Here is a 25,689-nt window from a genome sequence, read left to right as displayed (position 1 = left end):
TGAGGTGGCGACTTGTCCAGGGTGTACCCCGCCTTCCGCCCGAATGCAGCTGAGATAGGCTCCAGCATCCCCCGCGACCCCAGAAGGGACAAACGGTAGAAAATGGATGGTATTTTGCATCATTTTAAAGTGCATTATTGAAAAATACTAATTATTCAGCTTAAATTTTCTGCTTTAGTTGTTTTTTTTTCTTCCATTTAAGCATCTATATATTTGAACTGAGTTTACATTCTTAAAGGCACAACAAAGAGTTGAAATAGAAGATTCTGGGTCCAATGAGCACGTTTTGTTTAAAATTGAGACATTTTATTTTCCATTTTCAGCAGCGCATCTTTTTCTCATTTTCTCTGTAGCATTTCTGCGCCACAAAGTCTGTTTTTTTGTGTCCAGTCAAGCAAGGAAACCAATACAGAAAGTCATCATGTACTCGACAGACTGCACACAGCAGACAAAATAAGGAAGAAAGATGTGAGTGCATTAATCAATCTTGCACATATTCATGAAAGAAACATCTGCAAAGTATATCAGTATTTGAGAAATGTCTTAGAATTGTGATTTTATATCAATCAATCAATCAATTTTTATTTATATAGCCCTAAATCACAAAAGTCTCAAAGGGCTTTACAATCAATTAGATCTAAATTGCATAAATCATTCAAAAAGTTTAAATTAATTTTCATTAATATAATATTAATATTATACTGTTTGGATTGTGGCTAAAGTAGATATTATTACTTGTATGTTTCTGCCATCTAGTGGACAGAAGTTGATACTACAGTGCTTAACTGTGAGTTGCATTGACAGTCTGTCAATGCAACTCACAGTTAAGCACATTTATCTTCTGTCAATGACAGAAGATAAATGTCTTTAATTTTTATTTGTGGTTATCTTATTCACCATGTATATATAATAATAATAATAATAATATTAATATGAACACAATTTTGACCCTAGTGCTGTTTTTCAGAGGATTGTAAATAATGATCACTTGTTTCACGCTTAAAATAAAACCTACAAAACATTTTTAACATTTTCCTCTAATCGTAATCCTAATATAAACAGATGCACTTTTATTTGGATCGGAAAATATTGCTTTATGTCGAAACTGGCTATGTATATTCAAACTACATGTCCCAGAATGCATTGCGAGTCTTTGCTTGTGAACTCCTAAAGTGCTGTACCCTTTTAGTTTGTTTGTTGGCATGTCCAGTCTCTCGTAAGTAGCTTTTGTGATTGGAAACAATTGTTGTAGGTATATATTTGGTCTCCTTTTTTTATTTATTATTATCATTATTATTATTATTATTATTATTATTTATTTTTTTTGGTCTCCTGTTGCGAGTTCGCTAGCAGGCATTAGCTTAAACGTTAGCAGCTACTAGCTTAAACTGCTAATCACACGTAATATGTATATACTGTGTTTATTGCACTTGTTTTATTATATATAGTTATGTGCATATTGTTATTGGTTTGAAGTTTGAATATTATTATTATTATTATTTTTATTTTTTTTAATTTTTTTATACAAATTTTTATTTATAATATGCCACATTTACATATAAGCCAATAAATAATAATGATCAAAAGAAGTAGAGAAACAGTACAACACAACGCCAGGTGGTTGTAAATTCAATAAAGCAACTAAAATAAAATGCAAAATATAGACTTAGACTTACTTTTTATTGTCATTCAAATGTTAACTTTACAGTACAGATAAGAACGAAATGTCGTTGCATCAGTTCGTTGTAGTGCAGGATAAAAGCGCAATAAGGTGCATATATAAATAGATAGATTACTGTACAGATAAATATATTGCACTTTTGCATCCATGTTTATATATATATCTATATATATGTATGTGGATATATTTGTATGTATGTAAATGGTAAATGGATTATGCTTTTCTACCTTCAAGGTACTCAAAGCGCTTTGACACTATTTCCACATTTACCCATTCACACACACATTCACACACAGATGGCGGGAGCTGCCATGAAGGCCCTAACCACGACCCATCAGGAGCAAGGGTGAAGTGTCTTGCTCAAGGACACAGCGGACGTGAGAAGGTAGGTAGAAGGTGGGGATCGAACCAAGAACCCTCAGGTTGCTGGAACCGCCACTCTCCCAACAGCGCCACGCTGTTGGGAGAGTATATATACACATACGTCCTGTATGTGTATATATATATGTATGTATGTATGTGTATATATATATATATGTATGTGTATTAGAGATGCGCGGTTTGCGGACATAACCGCGGAGTCCGCGGATCGGGCGGTTGAAATAAAAAAAAAATTAGATTTTATCCGCGGGTCGGGTCGGGCGGTTGAAATAAAAAAAAATTAGATTTTAAATAGATTCAGGCGGGTGGCAGTTAAACCAATTCGGAAATATATATACATAGTTAAATGTTGTTACCCACATACGAAAAACGAACAGGCACCTGCTGCATATGCCACAACAGAAGAAGAAAAAAAAAAGAGATGGACACTTTTACGGAGCGGAGAAGGGACGCCTCGCCGGGGTCCGGGACCGAGGCCCCTTCCCCCGAGAGGGCCCCACCGGGAGCCGTAGCTGAGGTGATCCGCGAGAAGGGCCCGACGCACGTCCAGGGTCACCACCGCGCCCACCGCACCGACACCCCACCTCGTCCGCCTTCGCCGCGGCCGGCGTCACGCGCAGCAGGTAAGCAGCTTACCTGCCCGCCACCCCCGTGGCCGGGGGCTCGTAACAGGGGTCACTCCGCCCGCGCAGCTTATCTGCCCGCCACCCCTGTTGCCGAGGGCGCGTAACAGGGGTCACTCCGCGCGCAGTGCGCTCACGAAAGGGGTGGGGCTCACCCTGGTTGATATAGACAGCAGGACGGTGGCCATGGACGTCGGAACCCGCTAAGGAGTGTGTAACAACCCACCTGCCGAATCAACTAGCCCTGAAAATGGATGGCGCTGGAGCGTTGGGCACATACCCGGCCGTCGCCGGCAGCGAGACGCGCTTGGAGGTGCGCTCAGCACGGCTCCCATATGATTGCGCACTGGTGTGCGTCTGTGTCGTGACACCGTGGCACGCGAATGTCTGTACTGCATTGGATCAGTCTCCTTTCTTTAACAGGCAAAAGCTTTATAACCTCACTAATGCCTTGCATCGTCTATATTAGATATATAACAACGGGCGGGCGGGTGCGGTTCTGATCAAATGTTACATCGGCTGGATGGCGGATGGTTGACGACTTTCTGATGCGGTTGCGGATGAAATAATTGCCTATCCGCGCATCTCTAATATATATATATATATATATGTATATATATATATATATATATATATATATATATATATATATATATATATATATATATATATATGTATGTATGTATGTGTATAAATATATGTGTATATATATATATGTATGTATATATATGTGTATATATGTATGTATATATGTGTATATATATATATATATATATATATATATATATATATATATATATATATATATGTATGTGTATATGTATCTAAATAATCCAAATTTGGAGCACAGCATCATAATTTTCACAGCTTTTTGGTTGTTGGATGTAGCAAGCGTTTTAAAGTAAAGTTCTAATTCTTTTTTAAAGGCACAAAAAACAGGTCGGGTATTGAGAAACTTACATTTATGAATATAAAACTTAGCTTATAATATAATGAGGTTCAAAAGATACAATTCCTGTTCAATTTTTTTTTCATACTGTGTAAATCCAAATAGCACATCTTTAAAACAAAGCACAAATGTGTCATGTATATTGTCCAGGATGAAAGGACAAATGCCTGCCATAGTGATAGAGTGCTTTCACAAGTCCAAAACAGGTGGTAAACAGTCTCTGGATTCATGTTACATAAGATGCAGGCAACATCAATGTCCTTCTTGTATCTAACCATCACAGTCTTTACAGGGTTGACGTTTTAAGTTTATTACATAGACTTATTAAAAAAATGATGCACTATACAGCTGACGATGGCGGCCTTTGAGGGTCATACTGGCTACAGGGTATCAGACATTGTTTTTTAGCCATCACTGCCAAGCTGTTAATTATATTTAAAGAAAAAACATATGCTAGTGTTTCTACCTTTTGTTACTTATACAGTGAAATATTAACAATATTACATAAAGAAAATTAATCTACAAATATAATTCATTATTTCTAATAATTTATGTCTACTAGGGTACTGTTCTGAAATCAAAGCTATGTGTAGATGTTGGATTGATAAAACAAACAAAACAAAAAAAAATACTATTTAAATGATTAATTGTTTCTGATTATACCCCCCAAAAAGATAGATAGTTAGTACCTTATTGATTCCTTCAGGTGAGTTCCCGCAGGAAAATTAAAATTAAAATTCCAGCAGCGGTGTACAGAATTGATATCGAATTTAAAAAGTAACAAGTAAATAATGGGGGTATAAATGGAAATAAAATATAAAATAAAATAATAACAATAAAAAGCAACAATAAGAAAAATAATATATCAGTAAAAATAAGAATATAACAAGAGAAACTAGGCAGTAGTGACCATGTTATGAAAATGTATTGCACTGTTATTGCAGATAGTATATGATATGAGTCAATACTGTACTGTACATTTTTCTCTGTGATTTTCTTTTTTTTCAACAGTTAAGTCAATAATATAGTATAGTAGTTTTTCTATCTACACTTGATAAAAAACGTGAATGTGTTTTTTAGTTGTTTTATATATTTTATTTATATTATTTCTGAATATCCTAATTGATGGCAATCATATTTTTTTAATTATTTTTTTTACACAGCATACCTTAACGTGGTCCCTTTTCTCCTTCGTAACGTTCTTTTAGAAAATCTGTAGCTGGCCAATAATAAATAAACCATTCAATTAAAACAACCCTTAATTAATTTGTCTCGCACTAATCGACATTTGAAATGCTAAATGCGGCTTGTCCCTCATATTTGTGTTAATTATCTGGCTGGCTAATTCTAATTGTTCACTGGTTGTCTGACGGAGGTAATTGTAGCACTAATTAAAAAACATTAATCACTGTCTCTTCATTTGAATTGAAGAAGATAGGTTTAAGCTTCGGATGAATATAAGTAAGAATATTTTCAGAGCACAAGTGGTTCTTATTTTAAACAATTTTTCATATAGCAACAAATGTAAGGTGGATACATATGTTCCAGTGTCAAACCTTTAATAACTGTACAGTTACGTTGTTAACCACTATAATTAGGGATGGCTATCAAATGTGGTACTGTTATGGATACCGAACAAATTCAGTTGATACTACTGGGTACTACTTCACGCCAGGGGCGTCACTAGCTTTTAAGGACAGGGGGGGGCTAAGCCCCCAGAAGATGCACAGGATACGAGCGAACGTAGCGCACGAGCACAAAACTTCACAAACGGCTAACAAAGACTTAGAAATGATTAATTGTTATTATTATTATTTCAGTCGGTTTATTTTCAATCTGTGTTCAGTACAACAACAAACATGGGTTTGCACAGTGACATTTTGTTTACAGCATCAACAAGAAATAAATACTTGCATGATGATTATTATTATTATCTACTGATGATAGTCATACGTGAATGAGCTCAGCTCCTGTTCTCCTCCATGTGTAAAGTGAGAAACACAGCTGATGCTCCAGAAGGAAGTAACCCCAAAGATCCATCCATCCATCCATTTTCTACCGCTTATTCCCTTCGGGGTCGCGGGGGCGCTGGAGCCTATCTCAGCTACAATCGGGCGGAAGGCAGCGTACACCCTGGACAAGTCGCCACCTCATCGCAGGGCAACCCCAAAGATAGCAAGTGGTAAAAAAGAGTGCACATTTAACTTTATAAATAACCAGGACCTTCATGATGCATTTCAGGCTAACTAGCTAACTAAGTAGCAGCATTGTTTTAGAGCGGGAATGTAACTTTTTGTCAAACACAGACCTGGTGTAAAGTGGAGCTAATACATTTTACTACAAGCAGTGATGAATACTTACTTTCTTGAAAAAGTTTCTTCTGTCCATTTTGCATCCGTTTACGTTCTTGTCTGCAGTGCTGTGTGTTAATGTGCTTCGTACACCTGCAGGACCGCAAGCAAGGTCGCAGAGAAAATGCGGACTGGATTTTGAGTGATGTGGGCATTTTCTATATGAACAAGTCCAAGGACCGCAAGCAAGGTCGCATAGAACATGCGGACTAGATTTTGAGTGATGTGGGCATTTTCTATATGAACAAGTGGAATGGATTGGATACCGACGCACTAAAGGGGCTCTCTACCTTACGCTATGAAGTGAGGGGAAACTGAGTGAATAATGACAGGTTATATTATTATTTATTTAAACTCATATTCGGGCCACTTTATAATGAATATGTAGGCATGTATTTGTAAAAAAATATATATATATATAATATATATATATATATATATAACACCAGATTATTTAGTGGGGCTTAAGAATATTTTAGGGGGGCTCAACAACAATAGGCCTAACAACGCCAATGCTTCACGCATAATCAAACAGTATCATCTTTTGATACCTTTGTTGCCGCGTATTGAATAGCTTCCTCCCGGTAATGTTGCAATATAATGCCGACAAAGCAAGCATGCCTGTTAGAAAGCACTTAAAATTAAAGCTAAGCTTTCTAAAATGTGTACAGTAAGTGTTGTTTTATTATGTTTGCTGGCTCTTATGAAGTCTGCAGTGAGTAATAATCAGTGATGTAGTGGGGGAAAGAAGCAAACGTGATGCATTTTTTAAATTAATGCGCCGCGTATGCTTAAAATGATCAAAATACGTAAATATTAAATGTTATTATTAATGTGCCTGTTACTACATTACATATATACTTACATCATGCATATAAAACCTAATAGGGTTGTTTGGATGTTTTTTAAAGGGGAACATTATCACCAGACCTATGTAAGCGTCAATATATACCTTGATGTTGCAGAAAAAAGACCATATATTTTTTTAGCCGATTTACGAACTCTAAATGGGTGAATTTTGGCGAATTAAACACCTTTCTATTATTCGCTCTCGGAGCAATGACGTCACATCGGGAAGCTATCCGCCATTTTCTCAAACACATTACAAACACCGAGTCAAATCAGCTCTGTTATTTTCCGTTTTTTCGACTGTTTTCCGTACCTTGGAGACATCATGCCTCGTCGGTGTGTTGTCGGAGGGTGTAACAACACGAACAGGGACGGATTCAAGTTGCGCCAGTGGCCCAAAGATGCGAAAGTGGCAAGAAATTGGACGTTTGTTCCGCACACTTTACCGACGAAAGCTATGCTACGACAGAGATGGCAAGAATGTGTGGATATCCTGCGACACTCAAAGCAGATGCATTTCCAACGATAAAGTCAAAGAAATCTGCCGCCAGACCCCCAGGAAAAGAGAGCGGATGAGGGTATGTCTACAGAATATATTAATTGATGAAAGCTGGGCTGTCTGCACTCTCAAAGTGCATGTTGTTGCCAAATGTATTTCATATGCTGTAAACCTAGTTCATAGTTGTTAGTTTCCTTTAATGCCAAACAAACACATACCAATCGTTGGTCAGAAGGCGATCGCCAAATTCGTCCTCGCTTTCTCCCGTGTCGCTGGCTGTCGTGTCGTTTTCGTCGGTTTCGCTTGCATACGGTTCAAACCGATATGGCTCAATAGCTTCAGTTTCTTCTTCAATTTCGTTTTCGCTACCTGCCTCCACACTACAACCATCCGTTTCAATACATGCGTAACCTGTTGAATAGCTTAAGCCGCTGAAATCGGAGTCTGAATCCGAGCTAATGTCGCTATAGCTTGCTGTTCTATGCGCCATGTTTGTTTGTATCAGCATCACTGTGTGACGTCACAGGATAATGGACGGGTGTATATAACGATGGTTAAAATCAGGCACTTTGAAGCTTTTTTTAGGGATATTGCGTGATGGGTAAAATTTTGAAAAAAACTTCGAAAAATAAAATAAGCCACTGGGAACTGATTTTTAATGGTTTTAACCATTCTGAAATTGTGATAATGTTCCCCTTTAAGGGCTTTATTGACAGAATAGAGCGGCTGCCATAGACTCCTTTGTAAGCAGACTTTAGATCAAATGTATTTAATATTTAGAATGCATAAAACAAATACATCCGTTGTCATGTCTTTCATAATGATTGTGAACGATAAGCAAAATTCCCCCAAAAAGTGCAATTCCCCTTTAACTGCAGTCATTTTACAATTTAATCATGTGTGTTCTAATTTCAGGTTTCATTTTGGTGAGAAATATGGAAAAATATGAATCCACATTTTTTCTTAACACTCTTAACTCACTGAGGACATTTTTGTCCTGGCGGTATTTAACTGTGCTAAAATTATTTTTACAGTGTGTCATTTATATGTGAAACAATTTGAAAACAATTTTTTTGGTCTGAACATGAAAAAAAACATTCCATTCAGATTAACAAGTTATTGCCAAAATGTACATAAAAATACAAAAGACCACAATGTACTGTAAGTAGGGATGATGTTCGAAACCAGTTCTCCCAGTTGTTCGATAAGAAAAGAACCGATTTCATGGACTCAAATCCTTTTTTGAGAACCGGTTCCCGTTATCGAGGCCACTATAGTAAAGAAAAAGAGTTGGTTCTTTATTCAAATCCCTGGGAACAAATCCCAAATGGGCAATGTTATGCCCATTTGATTGTAGACTCTTACTGACACCTTGTGGCAATATGAAAATACTACGCGTCAATAGTTTGGGCACTTCCGGGTTGACGATGTTCGTTCAGTTAATGAGACAATTGAGGAGTAGACAAGTTGTGTTAGCTCTTACAAGCCTTGGAAAAGATAAGTCTGTAAGTAAACTGTTTAACTTGTTTATGTAACTCAATATTAAGGTGGAAAGTGGTTAAATTTGATACTACCACCAAGGACTGTTTTCACTGCTGGACTCTAGAAAGAGGTTCCGCAGCCTCCAAAGCAGAACCTCCAGGTTCTGTAACAGCTTCTTCCCTCAGGCCGTAAGACTCTTGAACGCATCATAATTAAATTAAATTATCCCCTCAACTCCCCCCAAAAAGGATTAACTCGCTGGAATAAAAAAGACAATATAACATACATCCATAAACGTGGACGCATGTGAAAAAGTGCAATATATTTATCTGTACAGTAATCTATTTATTTATTTATATATATTTATATATATTTATTTATTTTATATATATATATATGTTATATATATATTATTTATATATATTTATTTATTTATATATGCACCTTATTGCTTTTTTATCCTGCACTACCATGAGCTTATGTAACGAAATTTCGTTCTTATCTGTGCTGTAAAGTTCACATTTGAATGACAATAAAAAGGAAGTCTAAGTGTAAGTCTAAGTCTAAGATGTTTATTGAAAAACGATTTTTGTGCACTGTTTCGATGGATGTTTTGAGGACTTAAAATAGCTGCCAGTTGTGTATTTCCACCATCAAAATAGTTTCAACACTCAGAAGTATTTGTTTGATGACAGTACTGTATATTTGTGTGAAGCTAATATTTACATTTTGTGTATTAAATTGCAATATGTTAATTGTATCACATAGCTTATACTTTTGTCATTGTGTGTAATTCAGTTAAAAAAAAAAAAAAATAACAGTCCAGTGCAAGACACAAGTAAAGATAGGAAAAGACAAAGCAAGTTTAACAACAATAAAGAGCCTACATGGATTAATCTGCTTTGGAACTTTATTAGACGTCTTGAATTGTTTGCTAGCTGTCTGCCTGTGTTGTGTAGTTAGTATGTTCCAATAGCAGCAGAAGTGCACTTTTTGGAGAGCTGTATTATTTTCAGTTTTTTGCCCAAGGGACTGATTTTATTTAACACTATATTATTATTTATACACCTATAGTGATCACAGAGACAGGTTGTTTTTGTGTTTCTGTATATATTTGTTTTTAATATACTTAGGGTAACAACAGTCAATATTTATTTATTTTGTTTTTTTGGGGGGGTAACAGTCAATATTTATTTATTTATTTATTTATTTATTTATTTATTTTTCTTATAAAATAAAAGTGAGCTTTTGTTAAACCAAATATTGTGTTTTTTTCCATATACAACAACCTATCTGGATTCGATAAGAGAATCGACAAGGAATCGGTTCGATAAGAGCATTCGATAATGGGCTCGAACTCGATAATTTCTTATCAAACATCATCCCTAACTGTAAGGGTTGAAAAGATAATAAAAGGAGACATTTCTAGGCTTATAAAATAAATACAATTGTACAAATATACTTGACATTGAAAAAAATACAAGTAAAATCAGTATTTGTGATACTTTGTGATACAAATATTTAATTCATCCTCTTTTTCTACCCATCAAAAAGGCCACTGTAGTATTTCTATTACTTTCTCTCGTAGTAGCACAACCTTTCGGAGAAATGTCACGGTGAAGTGTGGATAAATAACACCAGTCCCTGCAACTCTTAACTATTCACACGCAGTTTGCCAAGAAGTGCGAAGCAGCAATGCTCTTGATGGTGTCATCAATCCTAAACAACTTGAAGGAAGTGCGGAGGAACTATGTCGCCGTGGGAGGATTACAATTACCAACTTGGCCAGAGTGAGAGATTTACACAAGCATGTGACAGAAGGTTAGTATCTGTTTACTGCGTATGCAACATGTCTGACATGGTGTTAAAAGAGCCACAGAATCCACTTGCACTCCTAAGGAAATAGTCGTATTATTATTACTAAAACCAACATTTAATGCATAAACAAGACATATTTATTTACCCACTCCAGGAGGATATTTGTCTGTTACTTAGCAAAATAACAAAGAAAGTGATGGGGGATTTTCATTAAATTTTTAGGAAATGTCCGAAATTGGATAAGGAACAGGTCATTATATTTTCGGACTGATCTGGATCATTTTCACGACGTTACCTTATGTTTACGTTACGAGCTTCAACTTCTGTGTGTGTATGCATGCGGACCCGCCTCCACCCACAGAGACAACGAGATTTGGAGACTAACAAGAGGCTTCACTCATTCTGTTATGAATAACTCAAAATGTTTTTTTTTTAGGTTTTTTATTTAATATACAGTATTTATCGGACTATAAGGCACACTTAAAATCCTTTAATTTTCTCAAAACTCAACAGTGCGCCTTATAAGCCGGTGTGCCTAATGTACGCAATAATTTTGGTTGTGCTTACCGACCTCAAAGCTATTTTATTTGGTACATGGTGAAATGATAAGTGTGACTCACACATTAGAGATACGTGTAGACTGCAATATGTTGGCAGTCACACGTAACAGATACATGGAGACTGCAATATGACTCAAGTAAACAACACCAACATTTTATATGTTCCATTGAAAATATAGAACATTACACACGGCGCTCAAAAATCCATCAAAATGTTTTAGTACGACTTTGGTAAGCTATGAAGCCGCACAGCTTGATGGATTGTACTGTGCTTCAGCATACGAGTATCATTATGGCGTGTGTATAAGGTAAGACATATTATTTGGCGTTTTGTTTCGCAACATTATGCAAAAGCAACTTTTCTTACATTCTGGTAGCTGCTGATCTGTATTTGGGATCTGCATAAGTCCTGATGTGCGCGCGTCCACCTTTGTAGTCCGTAACGACGCCGTGGTCGATTAGCTTCTTCTTTTTCTCTATCTTCTTGTTATGGGACATTCATCCTCCTTTGTTGCTATTTCTAATATAAAGTAGTGGAAAGTTCATACTTATATCTGTCAGTAAACCTGCCATTAAAAACCGCTAAAACATACCGGTGTAGTGAGTTTACATTATTTACCCAAGGAATTTTACGAACTCTGTTTCCATATGAGTTGGGAAATTGTGTTAGATGTAAATATAAACGGAATACAATGATTTGCAAATCATTTTCAACCCATATTCAGTTGAATATGCTACAAAGACAACATATTTGATGTTCAAACTGATAAACTTTTTTTTTTTTTGCAAATAATCATTAACTTTAGAATTTGATGCCAGCAACACGTGACAAAGAAGTTGGGAAAGGTGGCAATAAATACTGATAAAGTTGAGGAATGCTCATCAAACACTTATTTAGAACATCCCACAGGTGAACAGGCAAATTGGGAACAGGTGGGTGCCATAATTGGGTATAAAAGTAGATTCCATGAAATGCTCAGTCATTCACAAACAAGGATGGGGCGAGGGTCACCACTTTGTCAACAAATGCGTAAGCAAATTTTTGAACAGTTTAAGTAAAAACTTTCTCAACCAGATATTGTAAGGAATTTAGGGATTTCACCATCTACGGTCCGTAATATCATCAAAGGGTTCAGAGAATCTGGAGAAATCATTGCACGTAAGCAGCTAAGCCCGTGACCTTCGATCCCTCAGGCTCTACTGCATCAACAAGCGACATCAGTCTGTAAAGGATATCACCACATGGGCTCAGGAACACTTCAGAAACCCACTGTCAGTAACTGCAGTTGGTCGCTACATCTGTAAGTGCAAGTTAAAACTCTCCTGTGCAAGGCAAACAACGTTTATCAACAACACCCAGAAACGCCGTCGGCTTCGCTGGGCCTGAGCTCATCTAAGATGGTCTGATACAAAGTGGAAAAGTGTTCTGTGGTCTGATGAGTCCACATTTCAAATTGTTTTTGGAAACTGTGGACGTCGTGTCCTCCGGACCAAAGAGGAAAAGAACCATCCGGATTGTTATAGGCGCAAAGTTGAAAAGCCAGCATCTGTGATGGTATGGGGGTGTATTAGTGCCCAAGACATGGGTAACTTACACATCTGTGAAGGCGCCATTAATGCTGAAAGGTACATACAGGTTTTGGAGCAACATATGTTGCCATCCAAGCAACGTTACCATAGACGCCCCTGCTTATTTCAGCAAGACAATGCCAAGCCACATGTTACATCAACGTGGCTTCATAATAAAAGAGTGCGGGTACTAGACTGGCTGCCTGTAGTCTAGACCTGTCTCCCATTGAAAATGTGTGGCGCATTATGAAGCCTAAAATAGCACAACGGAGACCCCCGGACTGTTGAACAACTTAAGCTGTACATCAAGCAAGAATGGGAAATAATTCCACCTGAGAAGCTTAAAAAATGTGTCTCCTCAGTTCCCAAAAGTTAACTGAGTGTTGTTAAAAGGAAAGGCCATGTAACACAGTGGTGAACATGCCCTTTCCCAACTACTTTGGCACGTGTTGCAGCCATGAAATTTTAAATTTATTATTATTTGAAAAAAAATAAATAAAGTTTATCAGTTTGAACATCAAATATGTTGTCTTTGTAGTGCATTCAATTGAATATGGGTTGAAAAGGATTTGCAAATCATTGTATTCCGTTTATATTTACATCTAACACAATTTCCCAACTCATTTGGAAACGTGGTTTGTAGTTATTAGAGAGTTCCGGTCGGATGGTATTTCACGGGGTGCATTTCCGGCGTTGTTATTGCACTAGTGAGCCACGGATGAGGAGATGCTTCTCCGTTATTGATTGAAGTAAAGTCTGAATGTCATTAAAACAGTTAGCTCCATCTTTTGACACTTCTTCCACTCGTAATTTGTCCTTTGGCAATTGCTCAGATGTTAAGTATTAAACTGTAGTGTATTTGACATACAGCACATTATTTATAGGGACAGAGAAGAAGAGATGACGGAAGTTCTACAGAATTGCTTGTTTTGACAGGAGCGGTACCAACTGACATCACAAATACACTACATACATGCGTACACCCAATGGGACTCATTTGTGAGCAATGATATGTAAACATCACGCTAGGACTTACTGTTTATCTGCCCACTTACTGCCAGATATGAGTGTAGGATTAAGGCTGCTATGTGTCCAAAATAGATTGGCATTTCTTAATCGCTGCATTAGTTACTTTTTTTTTGTTTTGTTACCTGAGAGACGATATGGTTCATTCGAGCCGATAGCTGCAAGAAAGGTCCCCATTGTAGAGATTTTCCATAACAAACAGCAAGCATGTCATCATTACTATTGTCAATAGTTCTCCCATGTGACCATTGATGGTCTACAATTGGGTGTGTGATCTTGTGTACAGTAACATTTGACTGGCAGTGAATTAGCAGCGCCATGGCAACAAGATACAAAAATAACTTACTTTTCTCTTTGCTTAATTCGCAGATTAAGTCGCGACAACAAAGTTAGTACTTTTCATCATAATTTCCATCTAACAAGCGATAAATCCAATATTATTCTCGTAAAGTTTTTTGTTACTGCAACTTTTTTGTGAAATGGCCCTTCATTTATTGTAGGTGTTGCATAAAATGTATTTATCAATATTTGATCTTGTAATCTCTATTTTGATCAATTAATTCCAACTTTTTCTCATGAAAGTCCAAATGTATTTATAATATTTTGTGTATCTTCTTGGAAAATTACACACAAATATATTTTTGCATAAAATATATTTTAAATTGTTTTAAAAAAATCAATTTGGACCTTTTCCCCCTAAAATGTAAACCTTATTTCCATTCCTACTTTATCCAGACAGTTCTTATTTAATTTTTATGAAACTATGACTTCCAAATTCCAAATTAATTCTGGTAATTTTGTACTTTTTAGCAAAAAAATAATAATTATGAATTTATATTTTATCATTAAAAATGTTTTGTTTTAAAATTACAATTTATTATAAAATTGCTTCATTCTCATAAAATTAAGATTTTTTTCACCATTGCAGCCATCTTTTTTTTTTTAATAATTCAACTTATTCGCCTTCCGCCCATGTGCAGCTGACAAAGGCTCCAGCATCCCCCGCAACACCAAAAAGGACAAGCGGTAGAAAATGGATGGATGGAACTTCTTCTCATTACATAATTTTCATAAAATAAGATATTCCCATAAAATTGTAAAATGTCTCTCGATATTTATCCTTCAATTGCTTAATATTTTAATTCCTATAAATTAATTCTTGTAAAAATGACAGTTTTTTTTTAATACAGATACAAAATTTGATTTGAAAAAAGGAATTTTTTTTCTTAATTATTGTACTCATGACCTAATTCTTATAAAAATAGACATATGTAAATATTTCAACATTCTTTTGCTAATATTTTTACTCTCTCATTAGAAGTATTTTTCCAATATTTGAAAAAAAAAAATCTCTAATATATATATATATATGTATATATATATATATATATATATATATATATATGGGTTGTACTTGTGGGTTGTACTTGTATAGCGCTTTTCTACCTTCAAGGTACTCAAAGCGCTTTGACACTACTTCCACATTTACCCATTCACACACACATTCACACACTATATATATATATATATACAGTGGGGCAAAAAAGTATTTAGTCAGCCACCAATTGTGCAAGTTCTCCCACTTAAAATGATGACAGAGGTCTGTCATTTTCATCATAGGTACACTTCAACTGTGAGAGACAGAATGTGAAAAAAAAATCCAGGAATTCACATTGTAGGATTTTTAAAGAATTTATTTGAAAATTATGGTGGAAAATAAGTATTTGGTCAATAACAAAAATTCTACTCAATACTTTGTAATATAACCTTTGTTGGCAATAACAGAGGTCAAACGATTACTATAGGTCTTTACCAGGTTTGCACACACAGTAGCTGGTATTTTGGCCCATTCCTCCATGCAGATCTTCTCGAGAGCAGTGATGTTTTGGGGCTGTCGCCGGGCAACACGGACTTTCAACTCCCTCCACAGATTTTCTATGGGGTTGAGGTCTGGAGACTGGCTAGGCCACTCCAGGACTTTCAAATGCTTCTTACGGAGCCACTCCTTCGTTGCCCGGGCGGTGTGTTTGGAATCATTGTCATGCTGGAAGACCCAGCCACGTTTCATCTTCAAAGCTCTCTCTGATGGAAGGAGGTTTTGGCTCAAAATCTCGCGATACATGGCCCCGTTCATTCTTTCCTTAACACGGATCAGTCGGCCTGTCCCCTTAGCAGAAAAACAGCCCCAAAACATGATGTTTCCACCCCCATGCTTCACAGTAGGTATGGTGTTCTTGGGATGCAACTCAGTATTCTTCTTCCTCCAAACACGAAGAGTTGAGTTTATACCAAAAAGTTCTATTTTGGTTTCATCTGACCACATGACATTCTCCCAATCCTCTGTTGTATCATCCATGTGCTCTCTGGCAAACTTCAGACGGGCCTGGACATGCACTGGCTTAAGCAGGGGGACACGTCTGGCACTGCAGGATTTGATTCCCTGTCGGCGTAGTGTGTTACTGATGGTAGCCTTTGTTACTTTGGTCCCAGCTCTCTGCAGGTCATTCACCAGGTCCCCCCGTGTGGTTCTGGGATTTTTGCTCACCGTTCTCATGATCATTTTGACCCCACGGGATGAGATCTTGTGTGGAGCCCCAGATCGAGGGAGATCATCAGTGGTCTTGTATGTCTTCCATTTTCTGATAATTGCTCCCACAGTTGATTTTTTCACACCAGGCTGCTTGCCTATTGTAGATTCACTCTTCACAGTCTGGTGCAGGTCTACAATTATTTTCCTGGTGTCCTTCGACAGCTCTTTGGTCTTGGCCATAGTGGAGTTTGGAGTCTGACTGTTTGAGGCTGTGGACAGGTGTCTTTTATACAGATAATGAGTTCAAACAGGTGCCATTAATACAGGTAACGAGTGGAGGACAGAAGAGTTTCTTAAAGAAGAAGTTACAGGTCTGTGAGAGCCAGAGATCTTCCTTGTTTGAAGTGACCAAATACTTATTTTCCACCATAATTTACAAATAAATTCTTTAAAATTCCTACAATGTGAATTCCTGGATTTTTTTTTCACATTCTGTCTCTCACAGTTGAAGTGTACCTATGATGAAAATTACAGACCTCTGTCATCATTTTAAGTGGGAGAACTTGCACAATCGTGGCTGACTAAATACTTTTTTGCCCCACTGTATATATATATATATATTATTTTATTTATTTTTTTCTAAATCCAAGTATACTTTTCTTCAAATAACTGTAAAATTTCAAACTTATTCTTGTAAAAGTGCTACTAAGTTTTTGTAAAATGTCAACTTTTTTAATACAGATACAAAATTTGATTTGAAAATAAGAATTTTTTTTCTTAATTATTGTACTCATGACCTAATGGGGATAGGTTGATTGGCAACACTAAATTGGCCCTAGTGTGTGAATGTGAGTGTGAATGTTGTCTGTCTATCTGTGTTGGCCCTGCGATGAGGTGGCGACTTGTCCAGGGTGTACCCCGCCTTCCGCCCGATTGTAGCTGAGATAGGCTCCAGCGCCTCCCGCGACCCCAAAAGGGAATGAGCGGTAGAAAATGGATGGATGGATGGATGACCTAATTCTTATAAAAATAGACATATGTAAATATTTCAACATTCTTTTGCTAATATTTTTACTCTCTCATTAGAAGTATTTTTCCAATATTTGAAAAAAAAAAAAAATCTCTAATATATATATATATATATATATATATATATATATATATATTATTATTATGATTTTATTTATTTTTTTCTAAATCCAAGTATACTTTTCTTCAAATAACTGTAAAATTTCAAACTTATTCTTGTAAAAGTGCTACAAAGTTTTTGTATATTGTCAACTTTTTCTTGTAGAACAAATCCACGTTTTTTATTCTCAAATTTGGTATTATAATCTCATCGTATTGTATCCTGTCATTGTAGGGCTCTCCACCTTGTACACAGTTATCATACAGTACATTTGAAAAGTAAACACAGGCTTTGCAGTTGGAGTTACATTGGCTTCATCTGTGTTTGTTTGACAAGTCGGGACAGTGCACTCGGGTTAAGGGCTGAGCAGAAAGATGACCATGTGACTGTAACCCCATAAGTGCAATGCATGGCATGAGCCCCGTGTCCCATGCAGGACATCCGTTAACTCGCACAGCAGCTGGAATTGAATACCAAGAGATTATTCAATAGAAAGGCAGGACGGAAAGAGTCATGTGATATCGGCCCAAGAGAGTGCATGCAAAGATCAGGAATGATAATTGAAATGGGGGAGTAATAAAAATATATTTATATATGCACCTGCTCTCATAGCATGTGATGTAATGGGTGACGTGACAAGAGCACTACAATATAAAATACAACAGCAACAAATGTGTACAACTAAAAGTACAGGTCTAGAAACCTACTAAGTAAAAGAAAAACAAAACCTCACTAACCCTTGACTAAAAAAAACCCAGTTTTGCATAAATAAATACAATGTCTTCTCAGCAATGGATGACAGTCAAAATGTTGTGAAGTAAAATACAAACTTTAAAAAGTCCAACTACTCATTTGCACTAACAATAGTGAATATAATTCATTACTATCATTCTCTGATGATTATAACTGGTGTTTTTGACCATTTGCATTTTGGCACAATGACACACAGAAGTTTGTGATGGATCAAATTAATCTAGACACATGGGCACATCAAATACCAACACCTTTGTGTATGCACGTCCTAAACAAAGAGTGTAGTGTTGGTGCCAGGCTGTTGTTAGGTAAACAGAATACAGTTGAAGAAAGTTTACATGCTACGGGGCTTTGCTTTGCTTATTTATTACACGACTGATATATTTCTGGCGCAGCCACCACTCTATGAATCAGCTTGAAAGTATAACAAAGGTAGACCTTTATGAGGATGAAAAAGAAACTTGGTAGTGTTCGGGTAATTGTGGACATCTTTCATGTTAAATGATATTATAACCTTAAAACTAATCTAACTTTGAAAATGTATCTTTACACCCCTGGCGTAAAACCATACTCAATAGCCATAACGGTAACTCTAAACCTAACCTAAACCCTAAACCTTAACTCTAACCCAACCAACCCTAACCGTAATCTCTGTATAGTTTTAAACTTTGGAACCTTATCCCTTTTTATCAAATTGAACCTGGTTACCCTAAAACCACATTTTAAAACATAACTTTAAACCCTAACTGTAATCTGAACAGAATACATTTTTTCTAACCTATATCTTTTCACTCCAATCCCAAACACAATCACTAATTTAACCATAAAACCCTAACATAAAATTTCTCCTAACTGTAACTCTGAACTCTAACCCTGACTCGAACAAAACCCAACCCAAAACTATCCATCCATCCATCCATCCATCCATCCATTTTCTACCGCTTGTCCGTTTTCGGGGTGTACTCCCAAATTTAACACCAAAAGCTAAAAAGGGAGGAGTATATTTACAGCTAGAATTCACCAAGTCAAGTATTTCATATATATATATATATATATATATATATATATATATAAGAAATACTTGACGTTCAGTGAATTCTAGCTATATATATATATATATATATATATATATATATATATATATATATATATATATATATATATATATATATATATATATATATATACATATATATATATATATATATATATATATATATATATATATAAATAAAATAAATACTTGAATTTCAGTGTTCATTTATTTACACATATACACACACATAACACTCATCTACTCATTGTTGAGTTAAGGGTTGAATTGTCCATCCTTGTTCTATTCTCTGTCACTATTTTTCGAACCATGCTGAACACCCTCTCTGATGATGCATTGCTGTGTGGCACGCACAAAAGTGCTTTCATCAAATGCACTAGATGGCAGTATTGTCCTGTTTAAGAGTGTCACGACATTGCTGTTTACGGCAGATGAACTGCTTTACGGTATACAAAAAAGTGACTGCTGTTGTTGTGTGTTGTTGCCACGCTGGGAGGACGTTAATGAAACTGCCTAACAATAAACCCACATAAGAAACCAAGAACTCGCCCTCCATCATTCTACAGTTATAACGTGATTGGGCAGGTACGCTTTTTTATATTGTGGAGGACCTGAGTCCGCCTGAATTTCGGGAGATTTTCGGAGAAAATTTGTCCCGGGAGGTTTTCGGGAGAGGCGCTGATTTTCGGGAGTCTCCCGGAAAATCCGGGAGGGTTGGCAAGTATGCCAATGGCACAAACCTATGATACACATATCGAATTACAACACACATTGGAAAAATGTAAAGCCCAAAGGAGAAATGTATTTGTTTTTAGATCATTCAATCAATATATTTTCTTTAACAATCTCAAGTCATGATATAGCATGGTTACTCTGCATGATTTCAACAAATGTTACAAATGGAATTGCAGGCTGTTATAAGTATTGGGTATTAGATCTTATTTTATGTCCAATATTATTCTTTCTTTTCTACTGTCTGCAGCTGCTCCATCTCATGTTCCTTTTTAAGCCAAGCCTTCTCTACATATTGTCTCACCTCCCCAACGGTAGACCTCTTTTCTGCATCCAGAGCCAGGAGCTTGCCAAACAACTCCATGGCTTCTGGGGTGAACCTTTTCCAAAGTGGTGGAATGTCATCCTCTGTGTTGGCGCTGTCTCCCAGTTTGGACCAGTCAGCAAACTCCTGGTAGGAGTCATCTGAGTCCATGCAACGGTCCCATGGGAAGTAGCCTGTGAGGATGCAGAATATAACCACACCGAAGGCCCATGTGTCCAGACTTGGTTCCACACTCAGCGGAGGGGCAGTGACTTCTTTCTGGCCCTCCAGTAGAGCAACAGTGCAAAGCTCAGGTGACATGTAAGGTAGGGTTCCTGTAATGAAGCTGATAAGAGTGCCTGTTTTCTGGGTCAGACCAAAGTCTGCCAGCTTGACCTGGCTGCACTGATGATCCAGCAGGAGGATGTTCTCAGGCTTCACGTCTCGGTGGACCAGGCCCCGGCTATGGATGAACTCCAAAGCGCTAGCAATCTGCAGGACGCAACGTTTAACGGACGACTCAGGAATACCCACCTTAAACAGACAGAGGAGTTTAAATAAGTTGATGACTACACATTGGATAGATGACAAGCCTGCTTTTTTTACGTGAACTGGCCTTACCTTAGGCTGAATGACAGCAAACAGGTCCCTCCCAATAACGAGCTCCTGGGCGAAGCAGTAGTGATCGTTAGACTGAAAGGCAATGCCAAAGAGGCCCACGATGCAGGGGTGGCAATGCAGATGCAAGGAGATACAGTATTCTCGCAGGAAGCCCTTTAGCTTTGTTGAGGTCTTGGGCATCACTTTCAAGGCCATGGGAGTCCCTGTGGAGCATTTTTACCTTATATCAACTAAATCTAAAATGCTGAATCAGTGTTCACACTAGGGTTGTACGCAGTGTTGGGACTAACGCGTTGCAAAGTAACGCGTTACTGTAACGCCGTTAGTTTCGGCGGTAACTAGTAATCTAACGCGTTATTTTTTATATTCAGTAACTCAGTTACCTTTTACTACATGATGCGTTACTGCGTTATTTTACGTTATTTTTTATGTAGTATCGGCTAGAAACAGAAGATCTGAGTGTGTTTTATTGCAGCGCTGCGGTGGAAAAGAAGAGGCGTGCTTTGTGTGGGTGGGGGCGGGGGTGGGGGCTCCCAGACCGTAGTTGAGGGGCGCAGGGGAGACGTTCCTCCAGGGCCTATGTACTTCGGGGCTAACAACCTTCGCTTTACCCGGAAGTGGGTCTTTACAGCTGAGGGTGAATGACGAGCCGGCGGTTTGTTGCAACTTTGGGACTTTATTGGACGCAGCCATCCACCAAGCTAGAGCACCTGCAAGCACTCACTGTCGCTGCTCCCTCACTTCTCTTGCCCACTCACTCACTGACGTCACTCACCTCACATGCTGTCATATCTTAAAGGGCCCCACACACACACACACACACACATACGCTACTCTCATAACAACTAACATGACATCATGGTGAAGCCAGAAGTCGAGTTTCTTTACATTCTCAATACTTTTCTTTTGTCGAGCACAAAGAAAAGAACATTTTAGTTAAATGTAAGTTGTGTCTAGGATCAAAGATCCTATCTACTTAAAAGTTAAAGTTAAAGTGCCATTATGTTGCAGCTATTTAAAATAGTTTTGTCAATTTGTTCTGGCCTGAAATAAATTGGCCCATTGAAACATATCTTTGTCTTTGTGTGTTGTATGTAGACCACATTGTTTGTGTGTTGTGTGTAGACCACATTGTTTGTGTGTTGTATGTAGACCACATTACTCAGCAGAGTTCAGTGATGCAAATGCATGTCAAGTTGATCAACAGATTGTATTATTCTCCAGTGCAATAACAGTACTGAAATGAAGGCTAAAAGGGCATTAATGGGAGCCTTAAAAAAAAGGGGGGGAAAAATAAGTAACTAAATAGTTACTTTTCACAGTAACGCATTACTTTTTGGTGTAAGTAACTGAGTTAGTAACTGAGTTACTTTTGAAATAAAGTAACTAGTAACTGTAACTAGTTACTGGTTTTCAGTAACTAACCCAACACTGGTTGTATGGTATACCAATACTTGTATAATATTGCGGTACTAATGAAACAAAAACGGTACTATACTCTGTTTGATAAGTACCGGTTCCCATTTTTTTCCCCTTTTTTTTTTTTAACGGGCATGACGCCGCGCCGTCGCGTCATGACATTGCTGGGTTTACGAGCAGAGGAGCGTGTTCGGCAGCGCACAATCACAGAGTACTTACAAGCAGAAAAGGTGTGTCAATCAATCAATCAATTCCTTTTGTCATTGTCATAATAACACTTAAGTCATAGAGTTTAGACAGAAAAGGGAGAATGTAAGCATTTTCGTCTAAAAACTGACGATGGTGAAGCTATAACACTGAAACGCCCTCAGTAACTTTGGAGACTTTGGGGAAATATATGTGCTGTATGAACTTTGGGGAGGTGAACGGTACTTTGGGCTGTGGGATTGAGTGTGTTGTGCAGGTGTTTGAGTTGTATTGGCGGGTTATATGGACGGGTGGTTGGAGGTGTTTGTTATGCGGGATTAATTTGTGGCATATTAAATATAAGCCTGGTTGTGTTGTGGCTAATAGAGTCGTGTGTTTATTTACTGTTTTAGTCATTCCCAGCTGAATATCAGGTCCCACCCGCCTCTCACAGCATCTTCCCTATCTGAATCGCTCCCACTGCCCTCTAGTCCTTCACTCTCACTTTCCTCATCCACGAATCTTTCATCCTCGCTCAAATTAATGGGGAAATCGTCGCTTTCTCGGTCCGAACCGCTCTCGCTGCTGGTGGCCATGATTGTAAACAATGTGCAGATGTGAGGAGCTCCACAACCTGTGACGTCACGCTCATATCGTCTGCTACTTCCGGTACAGGCAAGGCTTTTTTATCAGCGACCAAAAGTTGCGAACTTTATCGCCGATGTTCTCTACTAAATCCTTTCAGCAAAAATATGGCAATATCGCGAAATGATCAAGTATGACACATAGAATGGACCTGCTATCCCCGTTTAAATAAGAAAATCGTATTTCAGTAGGCCTTTAAGACATGGCTAGCAGCTAACATCCATCCGGAGTCTGCAGTGTTTTAGCGACTTCTAAATCACTAATCCTCGCCTCTATGGCGACAAATGAAGTATGTTTCTTACAAGTATCATCCCTGCAGGAAGAGGAATAGCTAAACATGCTTCACTACACACTGTAGCTCACCGGCGTCACCGCTAACAACAGCTAGCGTGCTATGGGTGGATCTACACCTGACATTCACTGTAATGATACCAAGTACAAGAGCGCATCTAGTTGATACTACTATGATTACATCTATACTTTTTATCGTCACAAAATCCTTTTTCCTTTTTTTTAAACTCATGTTATGTTTATAAATTCAGGAAATACGTCCCTGGACACATGAGGACTTTGAATAGGACCAATGTATGATCCTGTAACTACTTGGTATCGGATTGATACCTACATTTGTGGTATCATCCAAAACTAATGTAAAATATCCAAACAACAGAAGAATAAGTGATTATTACATTTTAACAGAAGTGCAGATAGAACATGTTAAAACAGAAAATAACCAGATATTAACAGTAAATGAACAAGTAGATTAATAATAAATTTTTACAGCTTGTCCTTTATAATTTTGACGAAATAATTGAATGAAAAATGACACAATTGTCATTACGTGGACCTCGGAGTTTGTTTTCCCGGAATGCAAAGGAAAGTTGGCCCGGGCAAGGCGTGAATGTGAGTACATATTTTATTTTAACACTATAACTACAAAAAAAGAAGCAAACAAAAGGCGCGCACAATGGCGGAGAACAAACTTGACTAATGAAACCAAAAGACTAGCACAAAGGCAATTAACTATGAACAATAAACAAAAACACTTACTGTGGCATGAAAAACGTGCATGAAACAATGGCTTGGTATGACCGGTAGCGGAGGTAGAAAGGATAGATAGATATGATAATGTCACCAGCACAAACAACAGAAACAGACTGGCTTAAATAGCAGTGACATGATCAGTGAAAGCAGGTGCGTGACTCAAAATGTGAAAACGTGAGACAGGTGCGTGCATACTTGCCAACCTTGAGACCTCGATTTCGGGAGGTGGGGTGTGGGGGGCGTGGTCGGGGGTTGGGCGGGGGGCGTGGAAATACTTGAATTTCAGTGTTCATTTATTTACACTTATAGACACACATAACACTCATCTACTCATTGTTGAGTTAAGGGTTGAATTGTCCATCCTTGTTCTATTCTCTGTCACTATTTCAGAACACACACATTATACAAATATACATTATAAAATCAATAAGAAAACGGGAGCTCTAATTTGGGAGTCTGAATTAGGATCAGAAGTTCCTATATAAACATTGCGTACTCACGTCGCCTTTTTGTATTGATTACTGCAGCTGTGCACTGGATTCATTCACAAATACAAACTACAACTCACAAACACTTTAGAGTTAGGCTCCACCATCAGAATGTGTACTTAAACTTATAAAGATCACATGGATATTATTCAGTGAGTTGATTCACCAAAACTAACCTGTTATACAGGAGGAAAAAGCACACAGGAACGTTTCAATTGTTCACAGACTGGTCGCGCTCATCAGAATGACAAGACACTTCCGGTCTGCAGGTGATAGCATTCAATTGGGAAGAAACACTCTACTGCCCCCTACTGACCAATGTGAATACTGATAAATGTGTAATGACAGCTCCAAAAACGAATTCAAACCACAAAATAAAATAAATAAATCAACACAACAAAAATGTGACACATTATGGGTGGGTCACATATGCATGTACAGTAGATGGCAGTATTGTCCTGTTTAAAAGTGTCACAACATTGCTGTTTACGGCAGACGAACTGCTTTACGGTAGACGGAAACTTGACTGCTGTTGTTGTGTGTTATTACCGTGCTGGGAGGACGTTAATGAAACTGCCTAACAATAAACCCACATAAGAAACCAAGAACTCGCCCTCGATCATTAGCTGTTTTAATTGTGGGAAAGCGGAAGTGTGAACAGGCTGTCAACACGTCACTCAGGTCCGCATGGATTTGGAGGGGGCGTGGCCTCCAGCTCCGCCTGAATTTCGGGAGATTTTCGGGAGAAAATTTGTCCCGCGAGGTTTTCGGGAGAGGCGCTGAATTTCGGGAGTCTCCCGGAAAATCCGGGAGGGTTGGCAAGTATGGGTGCGTGACATGAGGATGTGAACCAGGTGAAACTAATGGTTGCTATGGTGATAAAGCAAGGGAGTGAAACCAGGAACTAAAAAGTGTCCAAAAACCAAGCAAAACATAACTAAACAAAACATGATCACAGACATGACAACAATATGTTACTGTATACGTCAGCAGCCA

At 37.7% G+C, this 25,689-nt stretch overlaps 1 protein-coding gene and 1 long non-coding RNA gene across 4 annotated transcripts in view; one reads left to right on the top strand and one right to left on the bottom strand.

Annotated features, from left to right (window-relative positions):
* The first annotated feature begins 2,000 nt into the window (after positions 1-2,000).
* The window catches only part of LOC140678752 (uncharacterized), a 191,958-nt gene continuing 168,269 nt past the window's right edge, over positions 2,001-25,689 (top strand). Inside the window, exons 1-2 of the long non-coding RNA XR_012050377.1 lie at positions 2,001-2,066; positions 10,487-10,636. This is a non-coding gene — a long non-coding RNA (uncharacterized lncRNA). The remainder of the gene's footprint in view (positions 2,067-10,486; positions 10,637-25,689) is intronic.
* The window catches only part of LOC133612742 (serine/threonine-protein kinase SBK1), a 41,891-nt gene continuing 35,697 nt past the window's right edge, over positions 19,496-25,689 (bottom strand). For all 3 annotated transcript variants that reach the window (XM_061970433.2, XM_061970424.2, XM_061970416.2), the window contains exons 3-4: positions 20,912-21,114; positions 19,496-20,824 (exon numbers count right to left, since the gene is read on the bottom strand). In XM_061970433.2, the coding sequence (XP_061826417.1) occupies positions 20,210-20,824; positions 20,912-21,114 (818 nt within the window). In that variant the 3' untranslated portion in view covers positions 19,496-20,209. The remainder of the gene's footprint in view (positions 20,825-20,911; positions 21,115-25,689) is intronic.

Source organism: Nerophis lumbriciformis, linkage group LG01 (genome assembly GCF_033978685.3).
Source record: "Nerophis lumbriciformis linkage group LG01, RoL_Nlum_v2.1, whole genome shotgun sequence".
Taxonomy (NCBI): Eukaryota; Metazoa; Chordata; class Actinopteri; order Syngnathiformes; family Syngnathidae; genus Nerophis; species Nerophis lumbriciformis.
This window is presented reverse-complemented; position numbering and strand designations above follow the sequence as displayed.